The sequence below is a fragment of the Camelina sativa genome, chromosome 11 (genome assembly GCF_000633955.1).
Source record: "Camelina sativa cultivar DH55 chromosome 11, Cs, whole genome shotgun sequence".
Lineage (NCBI taxonomy): Eukaryota > Viridiplantae > Streptophyta > Magnoliopsida > Brassicales > Brassicaceae > Camelina > Camelina sativa.
The window spans coordinates 46,194,469-46,219,963 of record NC_025695.1 but is presented as its reverse complement, the minus strand read 5'-3'; the positions used below and the strand labels follow the sequence as shown (position 1 = coordinate 46,219,963).

General features: G+C 37.1%; 4 protein-coding genes across 13 annotated transcripts; 1 reads left to right on the top strand and 3 right to left on the bottom strand.

Annotated features, from left to right (window-relative positions):
* Positions 3,030 to 4,109, bottom strand: LOC104729024. The gene is made up of 2 exons (XM_010447925.2): positions 3,709 to 4,109; positions 3,030 to 3,350 (listed from the first exon to the last, which is right to left on the bottom strand). Exons 1-2 carry the CDS (start codon positions 4,051 to 4,053, stop codon positions 3,030 to 3,032), a joined length of 666 nt encoding a protein of 221 aa, XP_010446227.2. The 5' UTR covers positions 4,054 to 4,109.
* LOC104726704 (meiosis arrest female protein 1-like) lies at positions 4,643 to 12,152 on the bottom strand. Of its 10 annotated transcripts, XM_019231650.1 has the most exons (28): positions 11,797 to 12,148; positions 11,565 to 11,709; positions 11,405 to 11,466; positions 11,144 to 11,226; positions 10,949 to 11,041; positions 10,759 to 10,858; positions 10,606 to 10,664; positions 10,407 to 10,489; positions 10,214 to 10,298; positions 10,057 to 10,113; positions 9,894 to 9,970; positions 9,491 to 9,628; positions 9,334 to 9,411; positions 9,085 to 9,197; positions 8,818 to 8,961; positions 8,436 to 8,518; positions 8,289 to 8,345; positions 8,118 to 8,191; positions 7,937 to 8,035; positions 7,772 to 7,805; positions 7,610 to 7,670; positions 7,457 to 7,527; positions 7,248 to 7,361; positions 7,044 to 7,155; positions 6,782 to 6,966; positions 6,019 to 6,387; positions 5,353 to 5,834; positions 4,643 to 5,073 (listed from the first exon to the last, which is right to left on the bottom strand). In XM_019231650.1, exons 26-28 carry the CDS (start codon positions 6,380 to 6,382, stop codon positions 5,044 to 5,046), a joined length of 876 nt encoding a protein of 291 aa, XP_019087195.1. In that variant the 5' UTR covers positions 6,383 to 6,387; positions 6,782 to 6,966; positions 7,044 to 7,155; positions 7,248 to 7,361; positions 7,457 to 7,527; positions 7,610 to 7,670; positions 7,772 to 7,805; positions 7,937 to 8,035; positions 8,118 to 8,191; positions 8,289 to 8,345; positions 8,436 to 8,518; positions 8,818 to 8,961; positions 9,085 to 9,197; positions 9,334 to 9,411; positions 9,491 to 9,628; positions 9,894 to 9,970; positions 10,057 to 10,113; positions 10,214 to 10,298; positions 10,407 to 10,489; positions 10,606 to 10,664; positions 10,759 to 10,858; positions 10,949 to 11,041; positions 11,144 to 11,226; positions 11,405 to 11,466; positions 11,565 to 11,709; positions 11,797 to 12,148; the 3' UTR covers positions 4,643 to 5,043. The 10 variants fall into 10 exon arrangements, with proteins under 10 accessions (XP_019087195.1, XP_019087193.1, XP_019087191.1 ...); XM_019231648.1 differs by having other exon boundaries at positions 6,019 to 6,454; positions 11,405 to 11,470; positions 11,565 to 12,152; XM_019231646.1 differs by having other exon boundaries at positions 6,019 to 6,433; positions 11,405 to 11,470; positions 11,565 to 12,152.
* On the bottom strand, positions 17,114 to 18,541 carry LOC104726703 (40S ribosomal protein S19-3). Its single transcript, XM_010445631.2, has 4 exons — positions 18,348 to 18,541; positions 18,033 to 18,123; positions 17,742 to 17,925; positions 17,114 to 17,425 (listed from the first exon to the last, which is right to left on the bottom strand). The coding sequence occupies exons 1-4, from the start codon at positions 18,429 to 18,431 to the stop codon at positions 17,353 to 17,355; spliced, it is 432 nt and encodes a 143-aa protein (XP_010443933.1). The 5' UTR covers positions 18,432 to 18,541; the 3' UTR covers positions 17,114 to 17,352.
* Positions 21,162 to 25,358, top strand: LOC109124548 (protein LEO1 homolog). Its single transcript, XM_010445630.2, has 11 exons — positions 21,162 to 21,413; positions 21,831 to 22,171; positions 22,360 to 22,489; positions 22,614 to 22,817; positions 23,057 to 23,233; positions 23,603 to 23,734; positions 23,993 to 24,172; positions 24,265 to 24,393; positions 24,481 to 24,585; positions 24,680 to 24,913; positions 25,022 to 25,358. The coding sequence occupies exons 1-11, from the start codon at positions 21,297 to 21,299 to the stop codon at positions 25,157 to 25,159; spliced, it is 1,887 nt and encodes a 628-aa protein (XP_010443932.1). The 5' UTR covers positions 21,162 to 21,296; the 3' UTR covers positions 25,160 to 25,358.

Here is a 25,495-nt window from a genome sequence, read left to right as displayed (position 1 = left end):
GAAATATTTAAGCAGAGTCATAGTTATATTACTAGTACGTAAGGTTATCCCCAACGGGGTTTTAGGGAGGATTTTTAGTGGAAAAGTAGAAAAAAAATAAATCAAAAAGGAAAAAAAGAAGAAGAGGTCCCCTTATTTAGTATACTCGATTTCACATAAGAGACTGTGCGTGTCAGCCCAGGGTTGGGTGAAGAGTTTTATCGAGAGAAATTTTTTTTTTGCCGGATTGTGTTCTTTTCCTTTCCTCTCTCTGGCTCCCTGTTGCGAATCTCTCAATTATTTTGTTGGCCCGATTGAGCTTGGACGAGATTGTATCTGAGGAGATTGAATTTGGAGTCGAATCAATCGGAAGAGATTGAATCGATTGAAATTAGAGGAGATAGAATCGGAGGAGCTTGAACCTATTTCTCATCGTAAGTTTTCTGATAGTAGGCGACCGTTTTGTTCTGCATGTTCGATTAAGTTTCACCTGCGGTCTCGTGAGTTTAGAAACCATGAAGGTATATGTGTGGTTTTGTTTCATTCTTCTATGGCTTGTGTTTGTGATCAGAATAAATATATAATCTTGATTTTTTTAAAATGACTATAGGTCGCTGAAATCCTCAAAGATCGTCCATCTTGGCTCCGTGATTGTCCATGTGTGGATACTTTAAGTGTGATGGAAGCTATGTGGTGAGTTCTTGGATCTGTTTGTATTCTCTCAGCTATAGGAGCTGTTTGTTTCATGAGACCAAACTCTTGCGGAGGGTAAACGGAAGCTCCAAGCTCGTCAATCTGTACATTGGTTCCTTGACACAACTTCAGTAGTTTCTCAAGAGAGTCCACAAACTCACCGTTAATCTACCAGTCCTAGTGGAATTGTTAAGTTTGAGGTATAACTACTCATTTCCGTTGTGCATTACTTGATGATTTGAGCTCTGTTGTTATCGAAGGGAGCTGGGAATTTAATCTTTTATTGGATGTGTTTGTTGTTGCAGGGCCGATATGAAGGGAGCTGCTTTTTTTTTTTATGTTCATCTGTTTAAATAAAGAGTTCATGAGGAAATTCTCTTTTTTGATTCAATGGTGTGTGGCTTTTGTTCTTTGTGCTAAGGTTTTGTTCTTCCTCTTAACGCTTCTTTTTACTCTCTGTTTTTCCTAATTACATGTGATTTATTTGTTGTTTTATTTCTTTTTTTGGTTTATGTGTGTGGAGAAGGATCCTACAATGGCTCAATGAAGGCTTTGACTGATCGTTGTCACTGCATACTCTTCTCTTGGGTACGTCTTCAAGATTTCTCACGGGTTTTGTTAACATGTGATCATTTTTTGTTTTGGTTTTCATTGTTGTTTCATTGCTAACAGGTGATGCCTTTTTGTCTTTGTTGTTGGTTTCACGATCTATCATTACCTACTTATCATTTTGTTAAGTTGTTGTCTTCGTTTAATTTTTGCGCAGCAGACAAAGGCAAAAAAGCTATGAGGGATTGACACGAAAGGTAAAGTGCTCTTCTTCTCTTTTCTATTTTTTCTTTATGATTGATGCATGTGACTATGGAAGAGGTACAACATAACATTGTGGGATATTATTAATTCTTGATTATAATGCAGGAAAAGGGTGTGTGTTTACTTACGACGCTGTTGGATCATATGTATGAGGGAGTTGGATACGGTGCTCAAGGTTCTGGCTCCACACTCATCATGCATTTCTTGGACAACCAGCTCAAGTCTCTCTTCTTTTGCTACCTAAACAGGTTTGTCTTCATTTCGTGCTTTGGCTTTACGCACGAGATCCGCTGCGAGAACATGTGATGATATTCGTTTCTGTATATTCAATATTCCCTGATGCTCTCTTTGTTTCAGGTTGGTGTGCCGGTTTATACAGCAGGGACTGATGTAAAAAACCTGCAGATTTGTAGCTAATAAGTAAGTTTGTGTTCTTTTCTTCTTTGATTAATTCTTTCACAAAGTTTTCTTCTTTGTTTTAACGTTTCCTATTTTTAAAATTTTATGAAATATAATAATTTTATAAACATATATCTCAAATGCAATAATTTCATATTCTAGTTTAAATTTTTTTATTTAAAAAAAAAATTCAAATTAAGAGACTCAAAATTAAAACCCACCATTAGAAAAGGGAAAATTTTTATTAAGATTCTCAAAGTTCTTATTCTACTAAAAGTACATAATATATTAATTAACAATTTTAAGAGGCCCTAAAATATATCTCCCCATTGGGGTTGCCCTAATGCTCTTTCAAATAATACCAATGTACATGCATGCCTAAAGCTGTTATGCTTTTAAGTAAAAATGATCTAGTTTACATTCCCAAGTTATTATGGTCAGAACAGAATAGTAGTGTTAACTAATTTTCAATCTCAGAAAATAATACGTTACAGTTACCACACAAAACAAAATGAAAGAGGTTTGTAACTTCTGGTATCATTTTTACATAAAAATCTGAATGCTCCCGGAGCAAAAATCCATAGACCTCAAACCCCAAGTTAAAGAGAGATTCACAGACGCTTACTAATTACTTTCACAATTAATCTAATTAAAGAAACCGATTAGCGAGTATTTGTGGCTTGACTTTTGAGTTTGTTTTTGTGTTTCCGCCCTGAGATATGACTTTGATACCTGGCATAGCTTACAGTACAAGTTTTTTGGTTTGGCCTCGGGTTTGATTACACCAATGACATTAGCGCACTGACAACAAAGAATCAGTTAAGAAGAAAAAAAAAATAAGGTTGTTCAGCTAAAGACTACAAACAACTCCCAAAACTATCATCAACATTAGTATTTGCCACATATAATTAATCTCGTTGAAGTGATCATCATCTTCACTTCATGAACTACCTATGAGTGAAAATGATTCCTAATGTGATCTCTAACTCTGTGCACGTTCATTAAGATAATAAACAAGCACACTGCACACACCAATAAAAAATACATAAGAGTATATATGGTTTTACCTTTTTCTTGTGCTCATTACTAGAGAGGTGGGAATTGAAATCAGCCAAGCTGCATTTTTTGCATGTAAAAGTAACATTTCATTTTTCGCAGGACTTCTCGCTCATTTCGCTGTGCTTAGTTTGTTTAAGAACCTTAGAGGCAGAGACAGAACCAGCTGCAACTATGCTTCTCCAAAACCAAACCGTCTTTGCAGCTGCAATTAGAAAGGGAGATGCTTTCTCAGGTTGCGCCAGAAGAATGTTGTATTTTTTCATCCCTAGCAGGTGAAGAGCGTAAGCAAAGTCTCTATCACCAGATATGAGCATTATATTAGCAGGAGCTTTGTTTTCCATTCCCCACAATAACATGTCTACAAGGATCTTTTTGTCGCTCCCATCTTTAACCCCTGTTATATCATATCATCAAACTTCATTTAACTACACATTTTTAAATATTTAAAAAACTAAAGATTTGAGATTTTTAAAAAGAGGCTATAGGTTTTATTATAAATCAAACAATTGCACATCTGATTAGAGATAATTTAAGAGAGAGATATTAGAGATTTTGACTTGGAGGAACGTGAACGAGGGACAAGGCGGTGGCGGAGAGAGACTGTTGTACAGAGGAAGACATTATTAGACTAGTTGGTTTTGGTTTGGTTTAATACTTTGGTTAACACATTTTTGCTTAACCGTATTTAGCTATTGTATATATATTCTTTGTACAGTTAACTTTACCAATTAATGAGAAATAAGAATCTTATCTTTTCTAACAAACTTTCTCATTGCTAATAGACATTTTATTGGTATCACCATAGGCATAAATGGTGATCGGACCACAGTAGTTCCTTTCCAACAAAGCTGACTTAATGTTATGAGCAATGGCACTGCCATCACAACCTTTAGGTACCATGCAGTTTTCAAAGTCCCACCACACTGACGTTTTTGCTATTGCGAGCTCAGCCTCCATTATTGCCGCTGTAGGTAGCCCAACAACGTCGAAGGACATTGGCTGCTGAACGGGATCGTTATTTGCGACACCGTTCATATCCCTCTGCATTTTACCCCTTGAAAATGGTAGTAGTGCTCGTGAAAGCGAAGCTAAGGTCACCCTTAATTTCATTTTCTCTTATTTGCAGGAAAATTAGATATAGAATTATAGGACTGAAAAGAGTTTCTAACTTCCTCAAGTTACAAGTCAAGAACTAACGAGACCAAAACAACTCGAATTTGGTATGTCGTTTCGGTTTTCCCCAATATAAAAGAGAATTTGGGAATTTTTGTTTTGTTTTAAAATTATTAGATTTGAGACTATTAATGATTTGTTTTGTATATGTGTACGCAACTGCAGGGTGTTACAGTGTTACCTTTCTCAATTCATGCAAAGCCACACAGTTTTCTTTGGGAACCGAATCGGTCTTGCATGTGGTCTATTCTATCACGCTAACAACAGCGATCTCAAACTCTTTCCAATTATTATGATGTCTAATCAGGCGCCATTCTTGTAGAGTTGTATCGTAACCTTTTAAAACTAATAATCGGTTCTTATTAGTACATAATTATTTTATGTAATTACAAAATATAAATACAATAATATGTTACTGAAATAAAATTCAAATTTTATACCCAATTATTATAAATAGTGCCAATTTTAGAGTTAAAATTAACATATGTTAATGGATGCTGATTCAGATGACACTTGTTTAATGAGGTGGCATCGAAACGACGTCGTTTAATGAAGTGATTTTCTATTTTTTCAAAAATATGATCCACCTAGGATTCGAACCCACGACCTTTCAAGAAAACTTCTCCCAAATAACAAAAGTTATCAGCATGGCTCAGCTTCTTTTTTTTCGAGCATCCCGATCCAGAAAAACAAAGGTGAGACTCAAAAGACTACCAGTTTAGCAACTTTTACAAACTCTAATTGCATTTTCTTTCGCTCTAATATTAAAGGAGGACCATTAACGGATTCTGCGGACGCGCTTTCTTGAATTCCCGGCTTGATCTTCAAGTTTGTTCTGGTGCCTTGTCCCTAAGATGTGATTTTCGTACCTAGCTTCACTGTTGTAACTCATCTGGCAAACTCTGCACCATACATGCTTTGCTTCGGTTAAACCAGTGACATGAGGGCGTTCACCGGCTACTTGCACGAGCAACATAACAAAAAAAAAAAAGTCAACTTACAATAAAGTTTAAGATCAGGACTCAAGAGTACAGCAACAACTGTCAAATCTATCATCAACATAAAAAAAACATATGTGCCACACAATTAATCTCTTCCCTTAGTCTCCGTAAAGTCTCTTCAAATAGAAACTTGGGATCCAAGAAGAGGACAACAAGCACACACAAAAAAAAAGTATAATGTATCTTAGAATTTGTGCCTTTTTATCGAAGATGTGAAAGTAAAACAAAACTTTACCTTAGATCTGTGCCTTTTACCAGAGATGTGAGAGGTTAAATCATGGCTCGAGCAAACAACATTGCATAATTCACAGAAGCTCTGGCACCTCTTGTTTCCAGTTCTAGAGACCAAAGCTGAGTCAAACTGCTTAAAGTTCTGAGTTTGTTTACGAACCGGATGGCGTACTACCTCAGAGCCAGAAGGATTGTGTTGGCGTCCACTATCAATGGGTCGTGAGGATTCACCTTGTTTGCCACGAGGACAATCCCCAAAAGCTATGTTTGTCCATAGCCATATTGTCTTTGCAGCAGAGATCAGTGGAACTGATGCTTTGTCAGGCTGGGCGAGAAGGATGTTGTACCTTCTCATTCGCAGTTGGTGAAGAGCGTAAGAATAGTCTCTATCAACAGAAATGAGCATGAAATTCGCAGGAGCTGGATTGTCCACTGCCCATAACAACATATCCACTAATATCTTCTTGTCGCTCGCATCTTTCACTCCTGTGTAATTACACCAACACCAAGATAAAGACACTGAAAACACCTTTGCCATTACAACACTACATACATACTAAGGGCTTTGAGATTCCCAAAAGAAAAAAAAATCTAAGCGTAAAGAATCCTTAATCCTAATCAAATATATTCAGAATCTAACAGTTAACTGAGTCGAGAGAGAGAGATTAACCAGCCGGGACGTGATTGAGTGTAACGCCGGTGGAATAAAGAGCTTGTTGGACGGAAGAAGGGATTTGACTGGTGTCGCCGTAGGCAGAAATAGTGAGCGAACCATTATAGCCCATCTTCGACAGAGCCGAGCTAATGTTCTGAGCAATACCATGTGCGTCACAACCTTTAGGGACCTCGCAGTTCCCAATGTCCCACCATACTGACGTTTTCGCCATAGTGAACTCTGTCTCCGCTGCTACGGGTAAGTGACTGAGCCCAGCTCCGTTCACGAGATTGGAGTCGCCTTGAAGACCCTTGAGAACCCTTATGTCTTGCAACGCGGACGTTTTAGCCCTTTCGATCTCCGCCGCTGCTGCCTCCATTTTAACTTCCGAGAAAGGATGAAAGGAATCAGAGAGGTTCTAAAAGAGCATCTGCGTAACATCTGCGTAAATCTTTTGTGGGAGTATCGCAAAATATTTTATTTTAATTATTTTTATATAAAATTATTATTTATTTAAATAACAAATCAGAAAAATAAAATTTAACCTATTAAAATTTGCCATATGTAGAACAGTTCCTCAAGTTTACAAGTCAAGAACTAACGAGACACAACTTTAAAACAACTAGAATATGAAAATGTCGTTTCGGTTTTCCCCAATATAAAAGAGAAAATGAAAATTCTGTTTTGTTTTAAAATTATTAGATTTGAGACTATTAATGAATAATGATGACTTGTTTTGTATATGTGTATACGCAATCACAGGGTGTTACAGTGTTACCTTTCTCAATTCATGCAAAGCCACACAGTTTTCCTTGGGAACCGAACGGGTGTTGCATGTGTGGTCTCTATACTATCACGCTAGCAGCAGCAATCTGAAACTCTCTCCAAATATTATGATGTCTAATCACGCGCCGTTCTTTCTTGTATTGTAACCTTTTTAAAAAGTTCATAGGCTCTCCTTTTCTATGCCAAAATTTGTTTTAGAACATGAGTACGTAAAACGCAAGCAAGACGAAAATGTAATAGTTGAAAGAACTTACAGCTTCTGTTGCCATTCCAAGAATTCGTCCAGCCATTCCATCAGGATCAAAGGGTTCAAGATTGTCCATTCACTCTCCACATCCCAACAGTTTAATCGGTTTCCCCATATACCTATTGACACCCAATTAAGAGTAAACTATCAACGTAAAACGTTAATTAAGTAACTTTCTATGACATAATTAATCAAAGAAGAAAACACAAACCTCCATGACAATCAAAGCAGGCAAGCAGCCTGATTGCCAATGTTGAGAGGTATAATATCACCCACCACAATGTCGTAGATTGAAATGATCAACTCGTCTTCCATCTCTTGTCACCTGCAGCAATCAACACAGGTGTAGTGTAACTAAGGAGGGAACAAGAAAAAAAAAAATTATTAAGGGAAAAAAATTACATTGGTGCAAATCTGTACCTCTAGATTTATGTTCCTCTTTTCATCATTCAAATTCTGAAAAAGGAGAGGCTGTTTATAGTCACTGACAGCTGCAGAGGAGAAGAAAGCACCAGAACAACATTAAGAGTCATTATCAAAATTTCAATATGAAGTGAAACAAGTTAACATCACCTGTGACAAGAATCACTGGAAATGCAATGCTTCCTCCATCCTACCAACCTTCTTTGATACCCTGTCGATATTTATGTTAGACCAAGATTAAATTGCAGTTGGCGTTACACTTGTCAAAGTGGAAAGAGCCAGTTTCTAATAAAAAATGATTTCACTACAAACCTGTGTTTCTTTATCCCAAGTGCTAAAGGCACTACTGCAGCAGCCATCAAAGGGAGATCATGGCAAGCATATGAAAGATGAAAAAAAAAAAAAAACACGTCTAATGAGAAGTGAGCAGGGAAAACCTAAGCTACACAGGAAAAATAACAAATTTGCATCTCATACAAGAAAGAATAAATGGTCTTGCGCTGTAGCACTTGAGCAAGATGAGCACCAGATAGCTCCTCGGCATCTAGGGTAGCAAAAATTATGGAATGGTTCAATCTGCAAAAAACAAACACAACAAAATAAGTCAATGGTTGGACTCTGAGAGTAAAGAGAAGGAGAACCAATTTGATGTTGTTACTGTAAGGCGAAGTTAATCTTTGTGTTGGTTCTGAATCTTTTCATTCATTCTTCAAACCATAGCATATCTCCGATCTGCACATCAAATAAAGAATTAGAAGAAGCTTCGTTTAATTTTTTTGTTTCTTTTGAAGTTGTGAAATTAAGGGAAGGAAGAACTGTACATACGTACCTTCAAAAATCATTTTGATGTTGATACGGTAGGAAAGTCGGCGACCGTGTTCTGAATCTACTTCATTGTTTCAAAAAAAAATATTAGAAAACCACTCAACTGAGATCAAAACGAAAAATGGAACATACGCAAAATTGGAAGCCAAACCGTGGAGAGAGAGAAAGCTGAAATGCTGGTATCCTGGTGAATGCAGCTCTGAGTACAAGGAAGTGTAGCTCAGATACGTTCTCCTGCACCCATCAATTTTAGTAGCTCATCAAGTACAATTTGCAACACATCCATGGCAGTACTATTCAAACCAAAATGAGAAGAGTGAAAAAGCTATAAAGACCATTATGCTAATGAAACAATATGGGGAAGGACTACGGAGATGAAACAGAAACAACAAAATACTCCACGATTGACTCCCATCCCAACGGCTTGGTCACTAACAGACTGAACAGACTTTCTCACATATTAGCAAAACCGCCAAGAGAATCCTAAATTGAGCTTAAGGGTAAAAAAACAGAGAAAAAAATCGAACCTTTACCTTTTGAGTTTTCTCTGCAAGCAGCCTCCTCGAGTCCATCAGTCTACTGAACAAACATCTCGGCCCTTCACTTGGCTCCTTCTGTAATGTATCTTTTATGTCCAACAGTCTTCGATTTCAACCAGCTCCATATCTCTTGTCTCGCTACTCAACACAGAACATCACAAAAAAAACAAAAAAAACAAAAAAAAAACAACCAAAAAAATATCTTAGTAAACCACTCAACAGAGATCAAAACGAAAAAAGAAGCAAAATTGGAAGCCAAACCGTGGAGGAGAGAGAAATGCTGGTAGCCCGGTGAATGCAGCTCTGAGTACAAGAAGTGTAGCTCAGATACTTTCTCCTCCATCCATCAATTTCAGTAGCTCATCAAATACAATCTGCAACAAATCCATTATAAGCCACACGTTAGTACTATTGGAACCAAAATGATAGAGTGAAACAGCTATAAAACCATAATGCTAATGTAAAAAATATGTGGAAGGACAAATGAGATGAAACAGAAACCAAAAATACCTTCACCAACTGCTGATCTGGTCTGACTCCACGAATGACTCCCATCCCAACGGCTTGATCACTAACACCTTCTAACAACTGGGAGACTCACCTGTTAGTAAAACCGCCAAGAGAATCCTAAATTGAACTCAATGGTTAGAAAAAAAAAAAATCGAACCTTAGCCTTTGAGTTTGTAGCAGCCTCGAGTCCACCAGTCAACTAAACTAACATCTCGGCTCTTCACTTGGCTCCTTGTGTATCTTCCCTTGCCAACAGTCTTCGATTTCACCCAACTCCATAGCTCTTGTCTCGCTACTGAACACAGAACATCACAAAGAAGACAAAATAACCCAAAAACGAATCATACAAAACCAGCCAACAGATATCAAAACCAAAAAAAAAAGAACAAAAGAAAAATTAAAATAATGGAGCGGTCACATCACTTGCTCCATTACAATGCTTACCTAGCCAAGTAACATTGTATAATTTCAAACAGATGGAACCAATACGATTAGGAAGACTATATTCATGTGAAGTATAATTAATACTTTAATGTCCACTTAAAGAAGAGGTTTGTTACCTTATGTGTATTATGCCCCACATCAGCTGAAGTAATGGAATCTCCAGCGGAAAATTAAATGGTGCAACAATCGTTACCTGTATCAAACACAAATCTATGATTTCAAAACAAAGCACAAAACAGAGTCGTCACCTAATACAAACATCTAGGAAGAATGTGTTACCTTAGGTAAGGCGAGCATATGAGTTGCCTTTGTCGAGATATCTCATACAAGAGGTATCTGTAAAAAACAAAATAAAAACATGACAATTAATTTAGTATCTTCGTATATAGAACAAACTGAGAAAATTATAACACAACAAGAACAAACCGTATGATACCTTTTATTGACTTTAATGAAAGGTTCTCCATTGAGAGCATCCAAAAGCGTCTTATGATTCAAAGATCCAATCCGGTTTTCCTGCACTACAAACATAACAGAGGAAAGTAAAAAGCTTAGAGACCAAGCTCAACTGCACTTTAGTAAGAAGCTTACCAAATACAAAATTCAATCTGAGAAGTAAACACACACACCAAAGCTCTGTACTTCAGCAGGATGAGCACCAGATAGCTCGTCGGCTTCTTCGGTAGCAAATATATATATGGAATGATTCAATCTGCAAAAACAAAAACACAAAAATTAAGTCAAATGAAGACGCTTTTTAAATGGATCACATTCAGACATTAATTTGGTAGTCAGAATCAGAACTTAAATAAAATTTGTGGATGTTACCTTAGGTAAGGCGAGCATATGAGCTGGTCTTTGTCGAGGAATCTCCATGCAAAAGGTATCTGTAAAAAAACATGAACATGAGTTTAGTATCTTCATATGCAGAACAAACTGAGAATCAATAAATCAACAAGAAGGAATGGATAAAGAACTCACCAAGCCCCAAGCAAACCATATGATACCTCTGTGGAGATTTGAAAGGGTTATGGGGAACCATGCATGAGGGCACTAGGGGAAGCTGTCCACAAAATAAAGTCTGCAACACAGAACAGAGGAAAAATAAAAGGAAAGATTGAGACGGATACAAATATTTAAAGTACAAAGAACGGTTTTGGTAGGCTAGTACCTGTTGCATCCACTTTAATATTGAAAGGTTCTCTCCAATCAGAGGATCTAAAAAGCGTGTTATGATTGGAAGATCCAATCCACTTTACCTGCACTATAAACATAACACAGGAAAGTAAAGAAAAGCTCAGAGACCAAGCACAACAGAAACTTTAGTACAAAATACAATCTGAGAAGTAAAGTTACACATACACACCAAAGCTCCGTAGTTCTTGAGCAGGATGAGCACCAGATAGCTCGTCAGCATCTAGGGTAGCAAAAGGTATGGAATGGCTAAATCTGCAAAAAGAAACAAAACACAGGAACGTAACAACACAACAGCAACTTAAGTAAGAAGCTTACCAAATTACAAAACTCAAATCTGAAAAGTAAAGACACAGCAGCAATTTAGCTTCGTCAATTTTTGTTTGTTTATATTTCTGAGACATTAAGGAAAGGAAAACTGTAACATAGGTACCTTCAAAATCAGATTGATGCAGTTACGGTATCCGTCGACCGTGTTCTGAATCTACTTCGTCGCTGGCTTCAAAAAAAAAAACAAAAAAACAAAACTTAATTAGAGAAACAATTGAAACAGAGATGAAAACGAAAGAAAGAAGCAAAATTGGAAGCCAAACCGTGGAGGAGAGAAGAGGAATTGATGAATTGGTGATTGAGGAGGAAGCAAGAACATGTAGCAGACACAATCTCTCCGCTTAGTTCTGGCTTCAGACATACATACACGTCTCGATGATGGTTTTGCAATCTTGTCGAAAAAAAACCCTAGAAAAAAAAAAGGACAGAGAAGTAAAAGAATTGCAAACAAGAAGAAGAATGATGGAAAGAGAAGAGAGCGAGATCAGAGAGTACCAAACAAGAAGAGAAGAAGAAGAAGAAGGGCTTGTCATCTTTGCTTTGATCCTCTCTCGGATTCCGCTGATTTTGCTTCTCCGGCCATGACAAGACCTAACAAGTGTGTGTAAAAGTAAACTTAAAATCCATTAATCAGAGGTGAAGGAAAATCCAACTTCAATGTCCGATCACGTCCAATTTGACCTTCGCCATGCAGTTCCCGAATAACTTGAAGGCGAAGACTACAATCAGGAATACAAAGCTTTGTTCCACGAAACAAAAATCCATCGACCACCAAATAATCAGAGCTACGGTCCAGCTCAATGTCACTCCAAATTTTCCCAAAAAAAGATCCGTAGGATACAACTCTGGTAACATCGCAAAACCGGTGATAGACGCATGAGACGTTGTGAGAAGTGAATGCCGTCGACTAAGAGCGTCAGCTACTTTATTAAGCGATCCCGCCTTGTGCTTAATCACAAACATAAATTGTTGTAAATAGGCAAACCATGAAGCATGTCGTGACGAAACTTTATCTTGAACCCCCATATGCTTAAGTGCATCGTGATCAGTAAAAAGAACAAATTCTTTGTGAAAAAGATAGTAACGCCAGTGCTTAATGGCTTGGACCACAACATATAATTCAACGTCATACGTATTATAACGCCCACGCGAGCCCGCTAATTTTTCACTAAAAAAAGGCAACAGGTTTGCCCAGCTGGCTTAACACCGCTCCTATGCATGTTTTTGAAGCGTCACAATGGAGTTCAAATGCCAAAGAAAAATTGGGAAGTACCAAAACTGGGGCTGAAGACAACTCCATCTTGATCTCATGGAAAGCAACTTCCGCTTCATCCGTCCATATGAACTGGGTTGACCGCATACAGTTTGTTATTGGGGCCATGATACCGCTAAAATGCTGAATAAAACGTCGGTAAAAAGAGCACTTCTTACCAGCATAAACGTCGGTAAAATCCTTCGTATATCGGTAACTGTCTTCGGTGATGGCCAAGATTTTATCGCACTGACCTTAGATGGATCAACTTTCAAACCGCTGCTAGAAATGACATAACCAACGAAAAGCACTTCAGACACGCCAAAAGAACACTTCTTAGGCACAGCAAATGATTTCTCACGGCGGAACACAAGTAGAACGTCACGTAAATGGTGTTCTGAAAGAGTCGAACTAAAAATCAGTATATCATCAAAATAAACGACAACAAACCGTCCAATAAAAGGTCACAAGGCTTGATTCATAACACGCATGAAAGTGCTTGGAGCATTTGACAAAACGAAGGGCATAACGAGCCATTCAAAAAGACCCTCTCTAGTCTTAAAAGCAGTCTTCCACTCATCACCAGGGCGAATACGGATTTGATGATAGCCACTCTTGAGATCTAACTTGGTAAATATAGAAGCAGAACCAATTTGGTTAAGCAGATCATCCAAACGAGGAATTGGAAACCGATACCTCACCGTAATTTTATTAATCGCCCGACTATCCACACACATACGCCAAGTACCATCTTTCTTGGGAATAAGCAAGGCTGGCACTGCACACGGACTAAGGCTTTCTCGCAAATAACCTTTAGCAAGAAGCTCCTCTACTTGCTTGCGAAGTTCATCATGCTCCATCGGGCTCATACGATAGTGAGGTCGATTCGGCAAAACCGTATTGGGCACCAAGTCAATACAATGCTGGATATCACGCATTGGTGGCAATCCCTCTAGTAACTCACTAGGAAAAACATCCTTGAACTCGTTCAGGAGAGCATGAAACGCAATAGGTGTAGTCTCAGTCACCGATGGAGAGTCTGGTTTCAAAATAAGAAGATACGTCAATTCAGCATGTTCAACTTCGTTAAAAATATGAGCTTTTGAAACCAATAACGTGGCCTTAGGAGTAGTAGCTGGATTTGTGGGTTGCTCAATATCGTGACTAGCAACAAGAGGTTCGGAGGCAGACCGTGACGGTACCAAAGTAATACGCTTTCCTTCATAGGTTAAAGAAAGTGTATTAGCAAATCCATCATGTATCGTTTGACGATCATACTGCCAAGGTCTCCCTAACAAGAGATGACATGCATCCATAGGAACAACATCACACAACACCAAGTCTTTATAGTTTGAACCCATGGAAAAAGGAACCCGACATCGTTTAGACACGCGCATGTTGGATTTAGACGTAAGCCATGCAATTTGATACGGAGTAGGATGAGACTCTGTAAACAAGCCCAATTTTGTCAATGCTTCCTCGGAAATCACGTTGGTGCAGCTGCCAGAGTCAATGATTATTCTACAAACTTTTCCCCGAATGGTACAAGTAGAGTGAAATATGTTAGTACGAAGCCATGATTCTTCAACACCGTGTGGAATCATAAAATTTCTCCGTATCATCAACATAGTCCCTGTATCACCAAGTACTTCTTCTGTAGTCTCATCAGGCTCATTGTCGTCTAAATAATCATCATAAACAGGTGCATCACTTGCTAACAGGCCGCGACGTTGGAGAGTGGGACAACTCGCTTGACGATGACCTTGTTCCCCACACTGAAAACAATTAGAAGTCGGTGTTCGGGTCTGTCCAGACATACCACTATGCTTGTGAAAATCGTTGTGTCGCACAGGTTCACTAGTTTTGATTGCCCTTGTTTCAGTGGAAGAACCCAAACGCAAACGAGATGAATTCCAAGAAGATGATTGTCCACGAGCTTGCTGCTCAATTAATAAAGCACGATGATGTGCTTCCGAAACAGTCATTGGATTAAACTGTAGTAGAGTGTTCTGAATTTGCAAACGAAGACCACCAATAAAATGCGACACTCTCTGCTCTTCATTCTCGGTTAATGAATTTCTGGCCATTAAAGAAAAAAAATCTGATGCATACTCATCAACAGACTTCGAACCTTGTCTCAAATTTTGAAGTCGTGTGTACAAGGTGTGTGTGTAATTATAAGCCAAAAAGGCCTTTCTCATCAGCCTTTTCAGCTTTTCCCACGAAGCAATATGATCTTTGCCTGCCCTTGCATGTGATTCCTTAGTTTGCTGCCACCACGCCGATGCTCTGCCTCGGAACCGTGTCGCCACAAGAGATACACACATCTTATCAGGAACTTCTTTGAACGCCAGCAATTCTTCCGTTGTGTTAAGCCAATCAAGAAACTCATCTGGTTGTAACCCTCCAGTAAATTCAGGTATCTCAAGTCGAAAACCTGATTCTCACCTCCTATCTTCAAAACGTGGAGCTGCGATGATGTCACGATGTTGATGCCTCCGATCTGGTAAGTCACCAAGTGGTGCAAAAGGGTTATCTTCAATGTCCTCCTCGTCGTCAACCTCATCGAAAACTGGCTCTTCTTGTCTCCGCACATCGGGAACATCACGCTGAGCTTGGAAGATAGCTCGTACAGCAGATTCAACAGTGGTTCGCATGGTATCTCAAAAATTCTGTTGCATCTCAGCCATCATCTTCCGAAATTCATCGTTGAGTTCATCGAGTTGGGTCTGAAGATTTTTCTTTAGAGGCATGATTAGGATCTTCGTCTCTGATACCAACTAATGCAAGGTGATATTACGACACGAACTCCGGAGATCAATGGATTCTCGAGGAACAAGTCGCAACTTTGAGTTCTATTATCTTTGTATCAATGGATCAAAGAGTAAGAGAATTCGAAGACTTGAAACAAGAGAAACTTCTCTTTTATTTATTAAAATTCTTAAAAAGAGCTGTCGTTCATGTGACAAGAAAAAGAGTACTTATATGTCTCCGCAAACACGAAACCCTCGTCGGAATTTGTGGAACAAGCAACAACTACACCGACTTAAAAGAAATCCAATAATAAATAATAAAACCCAACAAAACTAATGAAAATAATTATAGAGTAAAGTCCAGTAAAAGAACAAGAAGATGTCGCTACATGAGAGAGAGAAGCTTACTTGCTTGGAATCGAACATGTGGGATCTTCATCCATCGGCTTCTTCATCATAGTCCCGAAACCACCGGCGGATCTTCTCCCACTAAGAATTTTACGGTTTACTTACATCAAAACAAAATAGGAAAACTTGTTTCCTTTTTGTTTGTCTTGCATATTTCTTTTTCCTTTTTTAGGATTAAATTTCCCTTAAATTTTCCTTTTTAAGGATTAAAATATCCTTTTTTAGGATTAAATTTTTCTTTTTCGCAAACAACAAAAGGGAAATCGATCATCACAACGGTAAGATAAAAGAAAGAATTAATCATAATAAATCCACTTTTATCTTTTGTTTTAGCAAGCTATCACATGGTTCATTCTAAAGAAATCATCATCATCAATCACAAACACAAATACATTAAGCAAAAGGAAAAAAATCAAACCACTCCCAATATTGTTCAAAACTATCCAATTTATTTCAGGTTTTTTTTGTTGCTACTTAACAAGGATGATTAAAAAAGAGTGTATGTTATTCAACCAAATGTTTCTACAAACAGTTTTATATTCTCTATCTGGTCAAAACAAACTTACGATATCATCATCGTTCCATACAAAATAATCAAAGAAAACGTACTCCAGCTTTTCAGCTTTTTTTTTTTGGGTGGACTCCAACCGTGTGTATATGATCATAGAATAGAGTAGACTACTGAAGGATGCAGCATACGGCAGAAAAAAAAGAGAAGCAAGTATAAACGCCAGAAAATATAAGTTAAAGGTTCTTATTACATAATTATTTTATATAATTACGAACTATGAATACAATAAAATGTTAATAGAACATAACTTCAGCATCTCTCTATTCTATTCTCAACAATGACAAGACGCTTCTCTCCCAAGTAAACTGGGTAAGCACATACCTTTTTTCCTCAATTTCTCATCATCCACAACATTCCTCCCATCGAGCGATTTAAACTTCAATCTTAAACTTCAAAGGATCCACCACTACGTTTTCCTCTAATCTTAAATAAACTAATCTAGAAAGGCTGAAATGTCAAAAGATCCACCACTGTGTTTCTTCAGATATGTCGCAGCGGAACTTTATACTTTGGGTTCTTTAACTTTTATACTTTGCCTTGAAAAGGACTTTAATATTTTAGAATCATGCTTATTTGCATTATATGTCTTCGCTATTTTCATCGTCTGTAACAAACTTTTTTAATGTCGCAGTATTAGTAACAACATCTTACAAGCTTCAAGTCTCACATGACAGAGAGGTAACGTGAGTGAGCCAATAGGATTGTTGTCTTTGAGGAAAGGCAAGTCTGTGAGGCCAACATCCTAGCTTCCAACTCCAAAATAAGCGTGTTATTTTTTCCTCTACCGACTTTTAAGTAAACAAAACCATTTTGCAAAAAACAATTGAATACAAAACAAAAACAAAAGTAATTTCATGAAATCAATATGAAACGAGGTGAAAGATAAATATCAAATATATAGCCATAAGTCGCTCAGAATATAAAGAGGGGCAAAAGAAACAAAACTCATCAAAACAAAAAAAAATGAGAGGGAATTCTACTACTGGTTTTCAAATGCAACTCGTTCCACATAACTAAATTCCAAAACATAGACCTTAAACTTGGAGTTGATCATCTGTGATTTTGATTTAGACAGCAGCTGCAATCCTTCCCGCAACTTGATCAAGATCCCTCTGACCACTTGATGTGATCTTCCTCCCACTGTTCACATCAGAATGAGTAAATCATTAGCTACCAAATTGTATTGATTTATTCCATAGGTGGTGTATTAGTAAACAAAGCAGCAGCACACTGAATAAATCCTTACATACAGTTAGTGAGTATAATCAATCACAATTACAGTTTTTAGCACCTTTCTTAAGAGGATATCAAATCTAAGTGTCCAAAAACTGGTGTTATAGACTTTGTGCTTATATTATATCAACACAAGTTCTGTATTCCTACCATTCTTCTGTACCAGTATCTATTTAAGTGAGGCTAGGGAAAGATCTAAAACCACAGATGATGATAAACTCACCCCTTAGTGTCAAGGTCGACAATGTTCATGGTCTGGAGTTGCTGAAGAATGTGACGAGCAATACGACCACTGCTCTTGCAGAAATGAGGTGGACGGCTTCCATTCCTCTTGCTTCCTCCATAGATCCTACGGAAGGCACCAACTCCAAGACCACCCCTCAGGTAGTCTTTCCTAGCCATGGAAGCTAAAGAGTAGAAACTTGTCTCAGAAAAACAGATACAAACACTAAGGCATAGCCTAAATCCACTATGTAGTAGAAGCCTTTAACCAGATGATGTTATAGATACATACCGGCTCTGATGTAGTACCAGTCAGGGTCATATGGAGCAAGCTCCTTAAGTTTACCAGTCTTGACGATGTCTGTCCACAGAGGCAGCTCAATCTACATCAAAGGAACAACATTTAAATCAGATACAAAGCATACAATCTATATAGCTTTCACTGAAATGACACTTAAACGAATCAATGTTCAGACCTTTACAGTTTACGACTCAAATACTTTAATGGCCAGTTCAAGTTACAATCCAGCAGAAGCGATCAACGCACTCTCATGAGGTAATCGTAATCTCAAACACCAATCTAAAGACGATTCGTTAGATGATTTACCTTGCCAGAGCGCTTGAGATGGGCAGCGTAAGCCTTGACGAACTCGTGTGGAGAGACATCCTTCACAGTTTTTCCTGTCGCCATTGTTGTCGCGCCCTCTGAGATCCTTTTCTTCTTCTCCTCCTTGTTGCTGCGGCGTCGGCGCTGGCTGCTTTGAGTCTTCGAGACGGGATTGAGGAGGAACTATGATAAAAACGAAATTAGGGCTTTTGATGAGTTTCTATGACGCAATTTACATAACTACCCTTATTGTTTTGGGTCTTGGGCCCTATTACATATATATGTTCGGCCTGTTATTTTGCAATCTTCTCCTCTGTTTTTTTCAAGTTTTATTCACCGGTTTGTAGTTTGACCAAATTTACCATTAAAACCAAGCTCTAAAACCATTGGTTAGATTAGAACATAGAAGCCAAATTATGTAACTAGACCAGTCAGTGTATTTGAGATTCAGGTATTTTAGTACTACCGGTTTAGGTCGTATTCGAATGTATTTTAGTAATTCCGGTTTGGTATCTTTTGGGTTCAAGTCGATTGGGTCATTCTCTTCAATTTGTCTTTTAATGATGATAAATGTTGGAAATAATGCATTGAGGCTAAAAATCTTTGTCAATACTCATCATCACAAGCTTTGGATAAGTATCTTATGGCGGCCGCCCTACATATGTTCTCAACTCTATTCTTTATATCATTTAATCTTCAAACATTTATGGAGTGCATTTGTGAAATCCTTCACCCTTGTTTCGATGTTATATTACCGAGGGATATATAGTGGAACCTATTCTCCAATACACTGGTGTAGTTACATGACTTGGACTAAATTCTCTTTATAAACAGAGCATCTCCTCCAACAGATCTTGTGCAAAGCTGTAAGAATGAGTCGTACGTGAAAGTCGTAAAAAAAACCGAGAGTAAAACTTTTAATAAAGTTTTTGTGATTGGTAAAAATTAAAAGTTGTACCAATTGTAATACTTTGTTTGTGTTCATCAATCAGAACCTATGTTTTACAAAATTGGTAGATAACTAACAATTTTAAAGATGGAAAAAAGATGGCTAGCTACACAAAGTATTGATGAATACATGATCACACATGCCAAGTATACTATTGTATACTCAACTACACAAAGTATATGTATTACATGGCCACATGCATGAATTATATGACGTTATGCGGTCAACATCATAGACATATAATTCAGTACACCGGTCAATTGACTCCGGTAAAGACCGACATTGACTCCAGCGTTGACAAACACTTAAAAAAAATCTAAATTAAAAAAAAAAATATTATAGTAAATTATTTATGGGTTTTCATGATTAAACGAAATTTTCTATTCAATATCCAAATATTTTTTATATATCTCTAATATATTAATTCTTATAATTAATTACTTTTTATTTTTCAAGCTAAAGTAAATAGTTAAATAAAAATCATTTATAATTATTTTCAAGATAAAAAAATTCATTTATAATAATCTTCAAGATATAAAATCATTTATAATGATTTTCAAGATATAAAACAATTTATAATTATTTTCAAGATATATATATATATATATAAATCTCTCATAATCAGATTATTTAATTACTACAAAATCAATAAAATCAAATTCAACTACTTTCATTAGAAAATAATATGCCAAATATTGAGTATATGACTCTTTACTCTAAATTTTGCATGGTAAATGTTATAAAAAAAATTTATACACTCTTTACTTTAAAATTTACATACTCAAAATAACATAGAAATAACAAAAAATTAACAATATTTACTTTTAACATATGAACATTTTCATTTTTACCCTCTTTTACATAATTACAATATGTTAAATTAATTTTTAGAAATTTTTTTTAAGGTTTGGGTTCTCTATATTACATTTAGGATATATTTAGGAAATAGATTCAAAATATCTTTAGATATTGAATTAACATATAAACAACAACAAAAAAAAATTCACAATATTTACTTTTAACATATGAACATTTTCATTTTTACCCTTTTTTACACAATTACAATATGTTAAATTAATTTTTAGAAATTTTTTTAAGGTTTGAGTTCTCTATTTTACATTTAAGATATATTTAGAAAATATATAAAAAATATTTAGATATTGAATAGAACATTTTTTAATTAATAAAAACCATAAATGATTTAATATAATAATTTCTTATTTTTAATTTTTAATTTTAGAAATTTTTTTTGGTCAATACCGGAGTCAACACCGGTCTTCACCGGAATTAATCAATCAGTGTACCAGATTGTATGTCTATGGTGTTGAACACATGACGTCATATAGTTTATGCATGTGACCATATAATACATATACTTCGTGTAGTTGAGTATACAATAATATAGTTGGTATGTGTGACTATGTATTCACCTATTCTTCATGTAGCTAGCCATCTTTTTTCTTTTAAAGATCTATGATCTTAAATATTTTGAAAAAGTAATAATGAATAAAAAAAAAGTCTACTGATGTTAATTCATGTGTTATCATCAGCATACATTACACATGGCCAAACACAAACTCACTATCACAAGGAAACTAGGCATGTCAAATGATGTCATCATGTATCAATGAACCATATCTATAACCCAAAAAAGTATTTTATTCGAAAATCTCAAGAAGCCCATCAAATCCCATCCCTTTTTAGTTTTTACTCACAAACCAAACACATTTAAATCAAGGCAATTAATTTGTTTTTTTATAACTCAAAATTATTATTATCATTATTTTTTTTGGTCAAACAACTCAAAATTAATTATTTCCAGTAATCGAGAGAAAGAGATGGAATAATAAATAATAATAAAAAAAACTAAAAAAAGGAAAAAAAAAAGGACCTTACAGCTTCAAAGGCCGAAACAGTTAACCCCTCCGTCGGAGCTCAGATCACGAGCCACCGTCACCCAGCTAAGTGACTCTGTGAGAAAAAGAAAGAGAAGCTTAAAGATGGTAGGAGTAGAAAAGAGATCCGAGATGATGCATAATCTGTTCGGCGATCAATCCGAGGAAGAAGAAGAGCTCGATTCCGAACATGAATCCAATCCTCAGCCTAATTACGCTTCCGTAACTCTCTCTCTCTCTCTCCCTCCTTCTTTATCTCCTTCGTTTCAGATTTTGCCACTGTTTTCTTTAATTTACACATTGGGAATGTTTCGATATGCGATTGGGGTTTCTCGGATTCTTGTCGCTTGGATTTTTAGGGTTTTAGGTGAATTGGCAAGAACCGTTGCAAAGTTTTTAGGCCTAATTCAGATTCAGCTCTTCTCATAGATCAAATAGACTATGATATCGGCGAATTCAAAGTGGTTCATGAGCTTTCTACTCCTTGGATTTTGTATGAAAGCTGCAATGTGATTTTATTCTCTGATTCTATGGCATTACGTACTCCATGATGTTGTTTCATTTCTTGCTTTTTCTATTAAACGATAAATTTTCTGGTGATATTGTGGCTGAACTTTTTTTAAATCAAAACACCCATAGGATGAGGCCGAGGGAGGGATGGAGCCTGAAGGAGAAGGTAGAGCTGAGGTTGAAGTTCACGGTGAGGCTGAAGCTGAGTCTGATGGGGAACAGGGCGATGTAGAACTTGATCCTGGAGAAAGTGAGGGTGAGAGAGAGCAGAGTTCACAGGAGGTTGATGTTGCTGATCCACATGAGGAGAGTGAAGCAAGAGATAGTGATAGTGATAACAAAGAAGAAGAACATGTTGGTAGAGTAGCCAAAAGCAGGAGACAGGCTGTTGTTGATAGTGGATCAGAGAGGTCTGGTGAAAAGCATTATGAGTCTGAAGATGAAGAGGTTGATCAGACTAGGAGTCCAAGGTACCCCTTTTTCCCTTTCTTTTATTTTTTTTGTTTCCTAGCTGTTTTGTAGTTTCTTTTGGACTTTGTGCTGGGCTTAGGATTTGATAATACTTGCTAGTCATCTGAGGTACCTTGAATTTTCATTTTTTTTTCTTCTTATGAATCACTTTGTCTCCTGTACATGAAAAAAATGGGATGGTGGGTAGATCACCTAGTGAGGAGAAGGAAGGGGCTCAAGTTGCACAGTCAGATGTAAATATCCGTAACGTATTTGGATCTTCGGATGATGAAGATGCAGACGAATATGTCCGGAATGACGTTGAGCAGGATGAACATGTGAGTCTTGCTTTCTAATATTACATTTCAGTTTACGTAATATCTGTTTCTTTTCCAGTGTTTGTTTCCTTTTAGAAACCATATGAATTTGCATGTATGTATGACGAGACGTGTAATTTTTTAGAGATCGCCTATCGAAGATGAAGAGGGCTCTGAAAAGGATCTGAGACCCGATGATACGGGGCTTGATGATGATATGGCCCCTGAAGAGGATCCTCAATACGAGTCAGAAGCTGAGCATGTTGAACCTAGGTACAGGGAGAAGCCAGTTGGCCCCCCTTTGGAAGTGGAGGTTCCTTTCCGCCCTCCTCCAGGTGATTCACTTAAGGTATACCTGCTTTATGTTGCTAAAATTTTCTTCGCAGACATGGCTTCAAATCAATAATGACCTATATGGTGTTTCCAAGTTATCAAAATGTGTCATGTCGTTGTGGTTTGGGGAGTGAGAGTGTCCTATTCAGCCTTATATCTGAAACCCCATCTTCTAGTTGTCCATCTGTGGTTATGATGTTCTATAGCAAAAATGCGCTTCCTCCCATTACCATCTTCTCTGTGATCTTTTTTCAGATGACCATGATAAAAGTTTCCAATATCATGGGAATTGATCCAAAGCCATTTGATGCCAAAACATTTGTTGAAGAAGACACATTCGTGACAGATGAACCCGGAGCAAAGAAGCGTATTCGTCTGGAAAATAATATTGTTCGCCATAGGTTTGTTAAGGGTCGAGATGGCAAAACATATGTAAGTGAACACTTCTTCGAAGCTTTCCGCTTTGAATTTTTCCATCAAAGCTGCCATGAAGCTATGTTTTTTGCGTATGGCAAGTACTTATGATCTACCAATTTCGTAAACTAGCGTCTCTTGGTATGTCTCTTGGTAAATAGAAATTGTTTTATGGTTAGTGATGTTAATATAGGTACACACTATTGATGCAATTCATGTATTTCATATTAATTTACTAAGTGCCATTCATCATGATGTCTCAGTTCTTCTATTTCTTTAGGCTTGGAATCCTACACATTAACAATATTTCTTACTTTATTTGCAAATGCACTGATTTTCTTCTACTTTTTCTGTAGTATACTAAAGTCACACTATGTTCGAATGCAGAGTGAAAGTAATGCTCGGTTTGTAAGGTGGTCAGATGGAAGTTTACAGCTATTGATAGGAAATGAAGTTCTTGATATAACTGAACAAGAAGCAAAACAAGACCAGAATCACCTCTTTACCAAACATGAAAAGGTGTTACTACTCCTTCTGTCTTAGTTAGCCATCTATTTGTAGTTGCTCCAGCCTCCTAGGAATTTAAAGCATCTATGGAATCAACAATCAACTAAATAATTTCAGAGGACCCGTACTAATCTCGATACTAAATGGCAAAAATTCTCATGAGGAAACTAAATGTCTCCTTCAATCCATCCAAATTATTAGTCTTGGTTCTGAGAATAAATCCAACTCTGCAATATCTCAAAGTGATGTCTTATCTGGATGTTGTTGTAGGGTATCCTTCAATCGCAAGGAAGAATTATGAAGAAAATGAGATTTATCCCATCATCTCTAACGTCAAATTCGCATAGGCTTTTAACTGCCCTTGTTGACTCGAGGCACAAGAAGGCCTTCAAAGTTAAAAACTGTGTCACTGACATTGACCCTGAGAGGGAGAAAGAGAAGAGAGAAAGGGTAACCTCTTAATTGATGAGCTCAGACAATCCAACGATATTTCTCTTGTAGGGTTTATAGACTTTTCTCATTTAATATCTCAATTTATGAAGGCGGAAGGCCAAAACCTCAAGGCTAGTACAAAGCTGAGTCAGGCGAGGGAGAAGGTCAAGCGCAAGTATCCACTTCCTGTTCAAAGGAGACAACTTTCCACCGGCTACTTGGAGGATGCTCTTGATGAGGTATGTTTAAGTAGTTTGTGTATATTGTGTTCTTCCAATTTCTAAAGCAAAGATACTAGTAAACGACTGATTTTTTCTTGGAACCAGGATGACGAGACAGACCACTATGGTTCTCACCGCTCAAACCGTGGCTATGAGGAGGATCTCGAAGCTGAAGCACTACGGGAACGCCGAATTCTGAACGCCAAGAAGGTAAACAAAATAAAAACATATATCTCTAGAATGCAAAAAAACACAATTAGAAATTATACTACTACTTAACTGCTTCTCGCTGCGGTTAAACCAGAACAAAGGCATTCCGGGGAGGTCTTCAATGAATTCGGCCAGACCTTCCAGACGTCAAATGGAGTATTCTGAGAGTGAGAGAGAGGAATCTGAATATGAGACGGAAGAAGAAGAGGAAGAAAAGTCACCGGCCCGTAATGAATATGAGGAAGATGCAGAAGAAGATGAGGAGGAAATAGACGGAGGAAAATCTAACAGATATTCAGATGAAGACGAAGAAGAGGAAGAGGCTGCGGTAAGCAAATTAGAACATTCTTTTATATTGTTGTTGTTGTCAAGGAGGAAAGTTCATTGAGATTGTAATGTGATGTTAATGTGTGGTGGTGGAATGTGCTTTATGCAGGGAGTTAAGGCAGAGAAGGATCACCGTGCAAGTGGCCGGAAAAGGAAAGGGATTGAGTCTGACGAGGAGGAGTCTCCACCGAGAAAAGCTCCAACACATCGCCGTAAGGCCATGATTGAAGACAGTGATGAAGATTAATCATTTTCTTTAAATCTTTCACTTCCCTTTCGTCAATTTTTCACAATGTAGTCTGGAATTAGACTCGTTTAAATCATGGGGGTCGTCGAGTTGATAAATTTTTGAATTCATGTAATAGTTGAAGTCTTGAAGATAATAACGTTCTGTAACGGTAATAAATAATTGATAATTTTTGATAAGCAGACAGTCTTTTGATAAACGTTGAGGAAATCTATCAAGAGATTATTATGTCTTGGGTTGAAAGACTGAAGAATACTCGGAAGCATATTACAATTTCCTTTTGCCGTGTCTTTTACCTGGAGCCCCGTTCAGTTTTATTTCGGTGGCAATCAAGGA

Bases quoted from the DNA above. Each gene is read 5' to 3' on its own strand.
- LOC104726704 (XM_019231648.1), bottom strand. From the start codon at position 6,382: ATGGAGGCAGCAGCGGCGGAGATCGAAAGGGCTAAAACGTCCGCGTTG. The intron at 5,835-6,018 runs GTTAATCTCTCT...GTAATTACACAG, and splicing joins ACTCAATCACGTCCCGGCTG to GAGTGAAAGATGCGAGCGAC. The intron at 5,074-5,352 runs GTAAAGTTTTGT...TCGTGCAAGTAG, and splicing joins GTAAAAGGCACAGATCTAAG to CCGGTGAACGCCCTCATGTC.
- LOC104726703 (XM_010445631.2), bottom strand. From the start codon at position 18,431: ATGGCGACAGGAAAAACTGTGAAGGATGTCTCTCCACACGAGTTCGTC. The intron at 17,926-18,032 runs GTATGTATCTAT...TCTACTCTTTAG, and splicing joins CTGGTACTACATCAGAGCCG to CTTCCATGGCTAGGAAAGAC. The intron at 17,426-17,741 runs GTGAGTTTATCA...TGATGTGAACAG, and splicing joins GTCGACCTTGACACTAAGGG to TGGGAGGAAGATCACATCAA.
- LOC109124548 (XM_010445630.2), top strand. From the start codon at position 21,297: ATGGTAGGAGTAGAAAAGAGATCCGAGATGATGCATAATCTGTTCGGC. The intron at 21,414-21,830 runs GTAACTCTCTCT...AAACACCCATAG, and splicing joins CTCAGCCTAATTACGCTTCC to GATGAGGCCGAGGGAGGGAT. The intron at 24,173-24,264 runs GTAACCTCTTAA...CAATTTATGAAG, and splicing joins AGAAAGAGAAGAGAGAAAGG to GCGGAAGGCCAAAACCTCAA.
- LOC104729024 (XM_010447925.2), bottom strand. From the start codon at position 4,053: ATGAAATTAAGGGTGACCTTAGCTTCGCTTTCACGAGCACTACTACCA. The intron at 3,351-3,708 runs GTTTGTTAGAAA...GAAGTTTGATGA, and splicing joins TGTCTATTAGCAATGAGAAA to TATGATATAACAGGGGTTAA.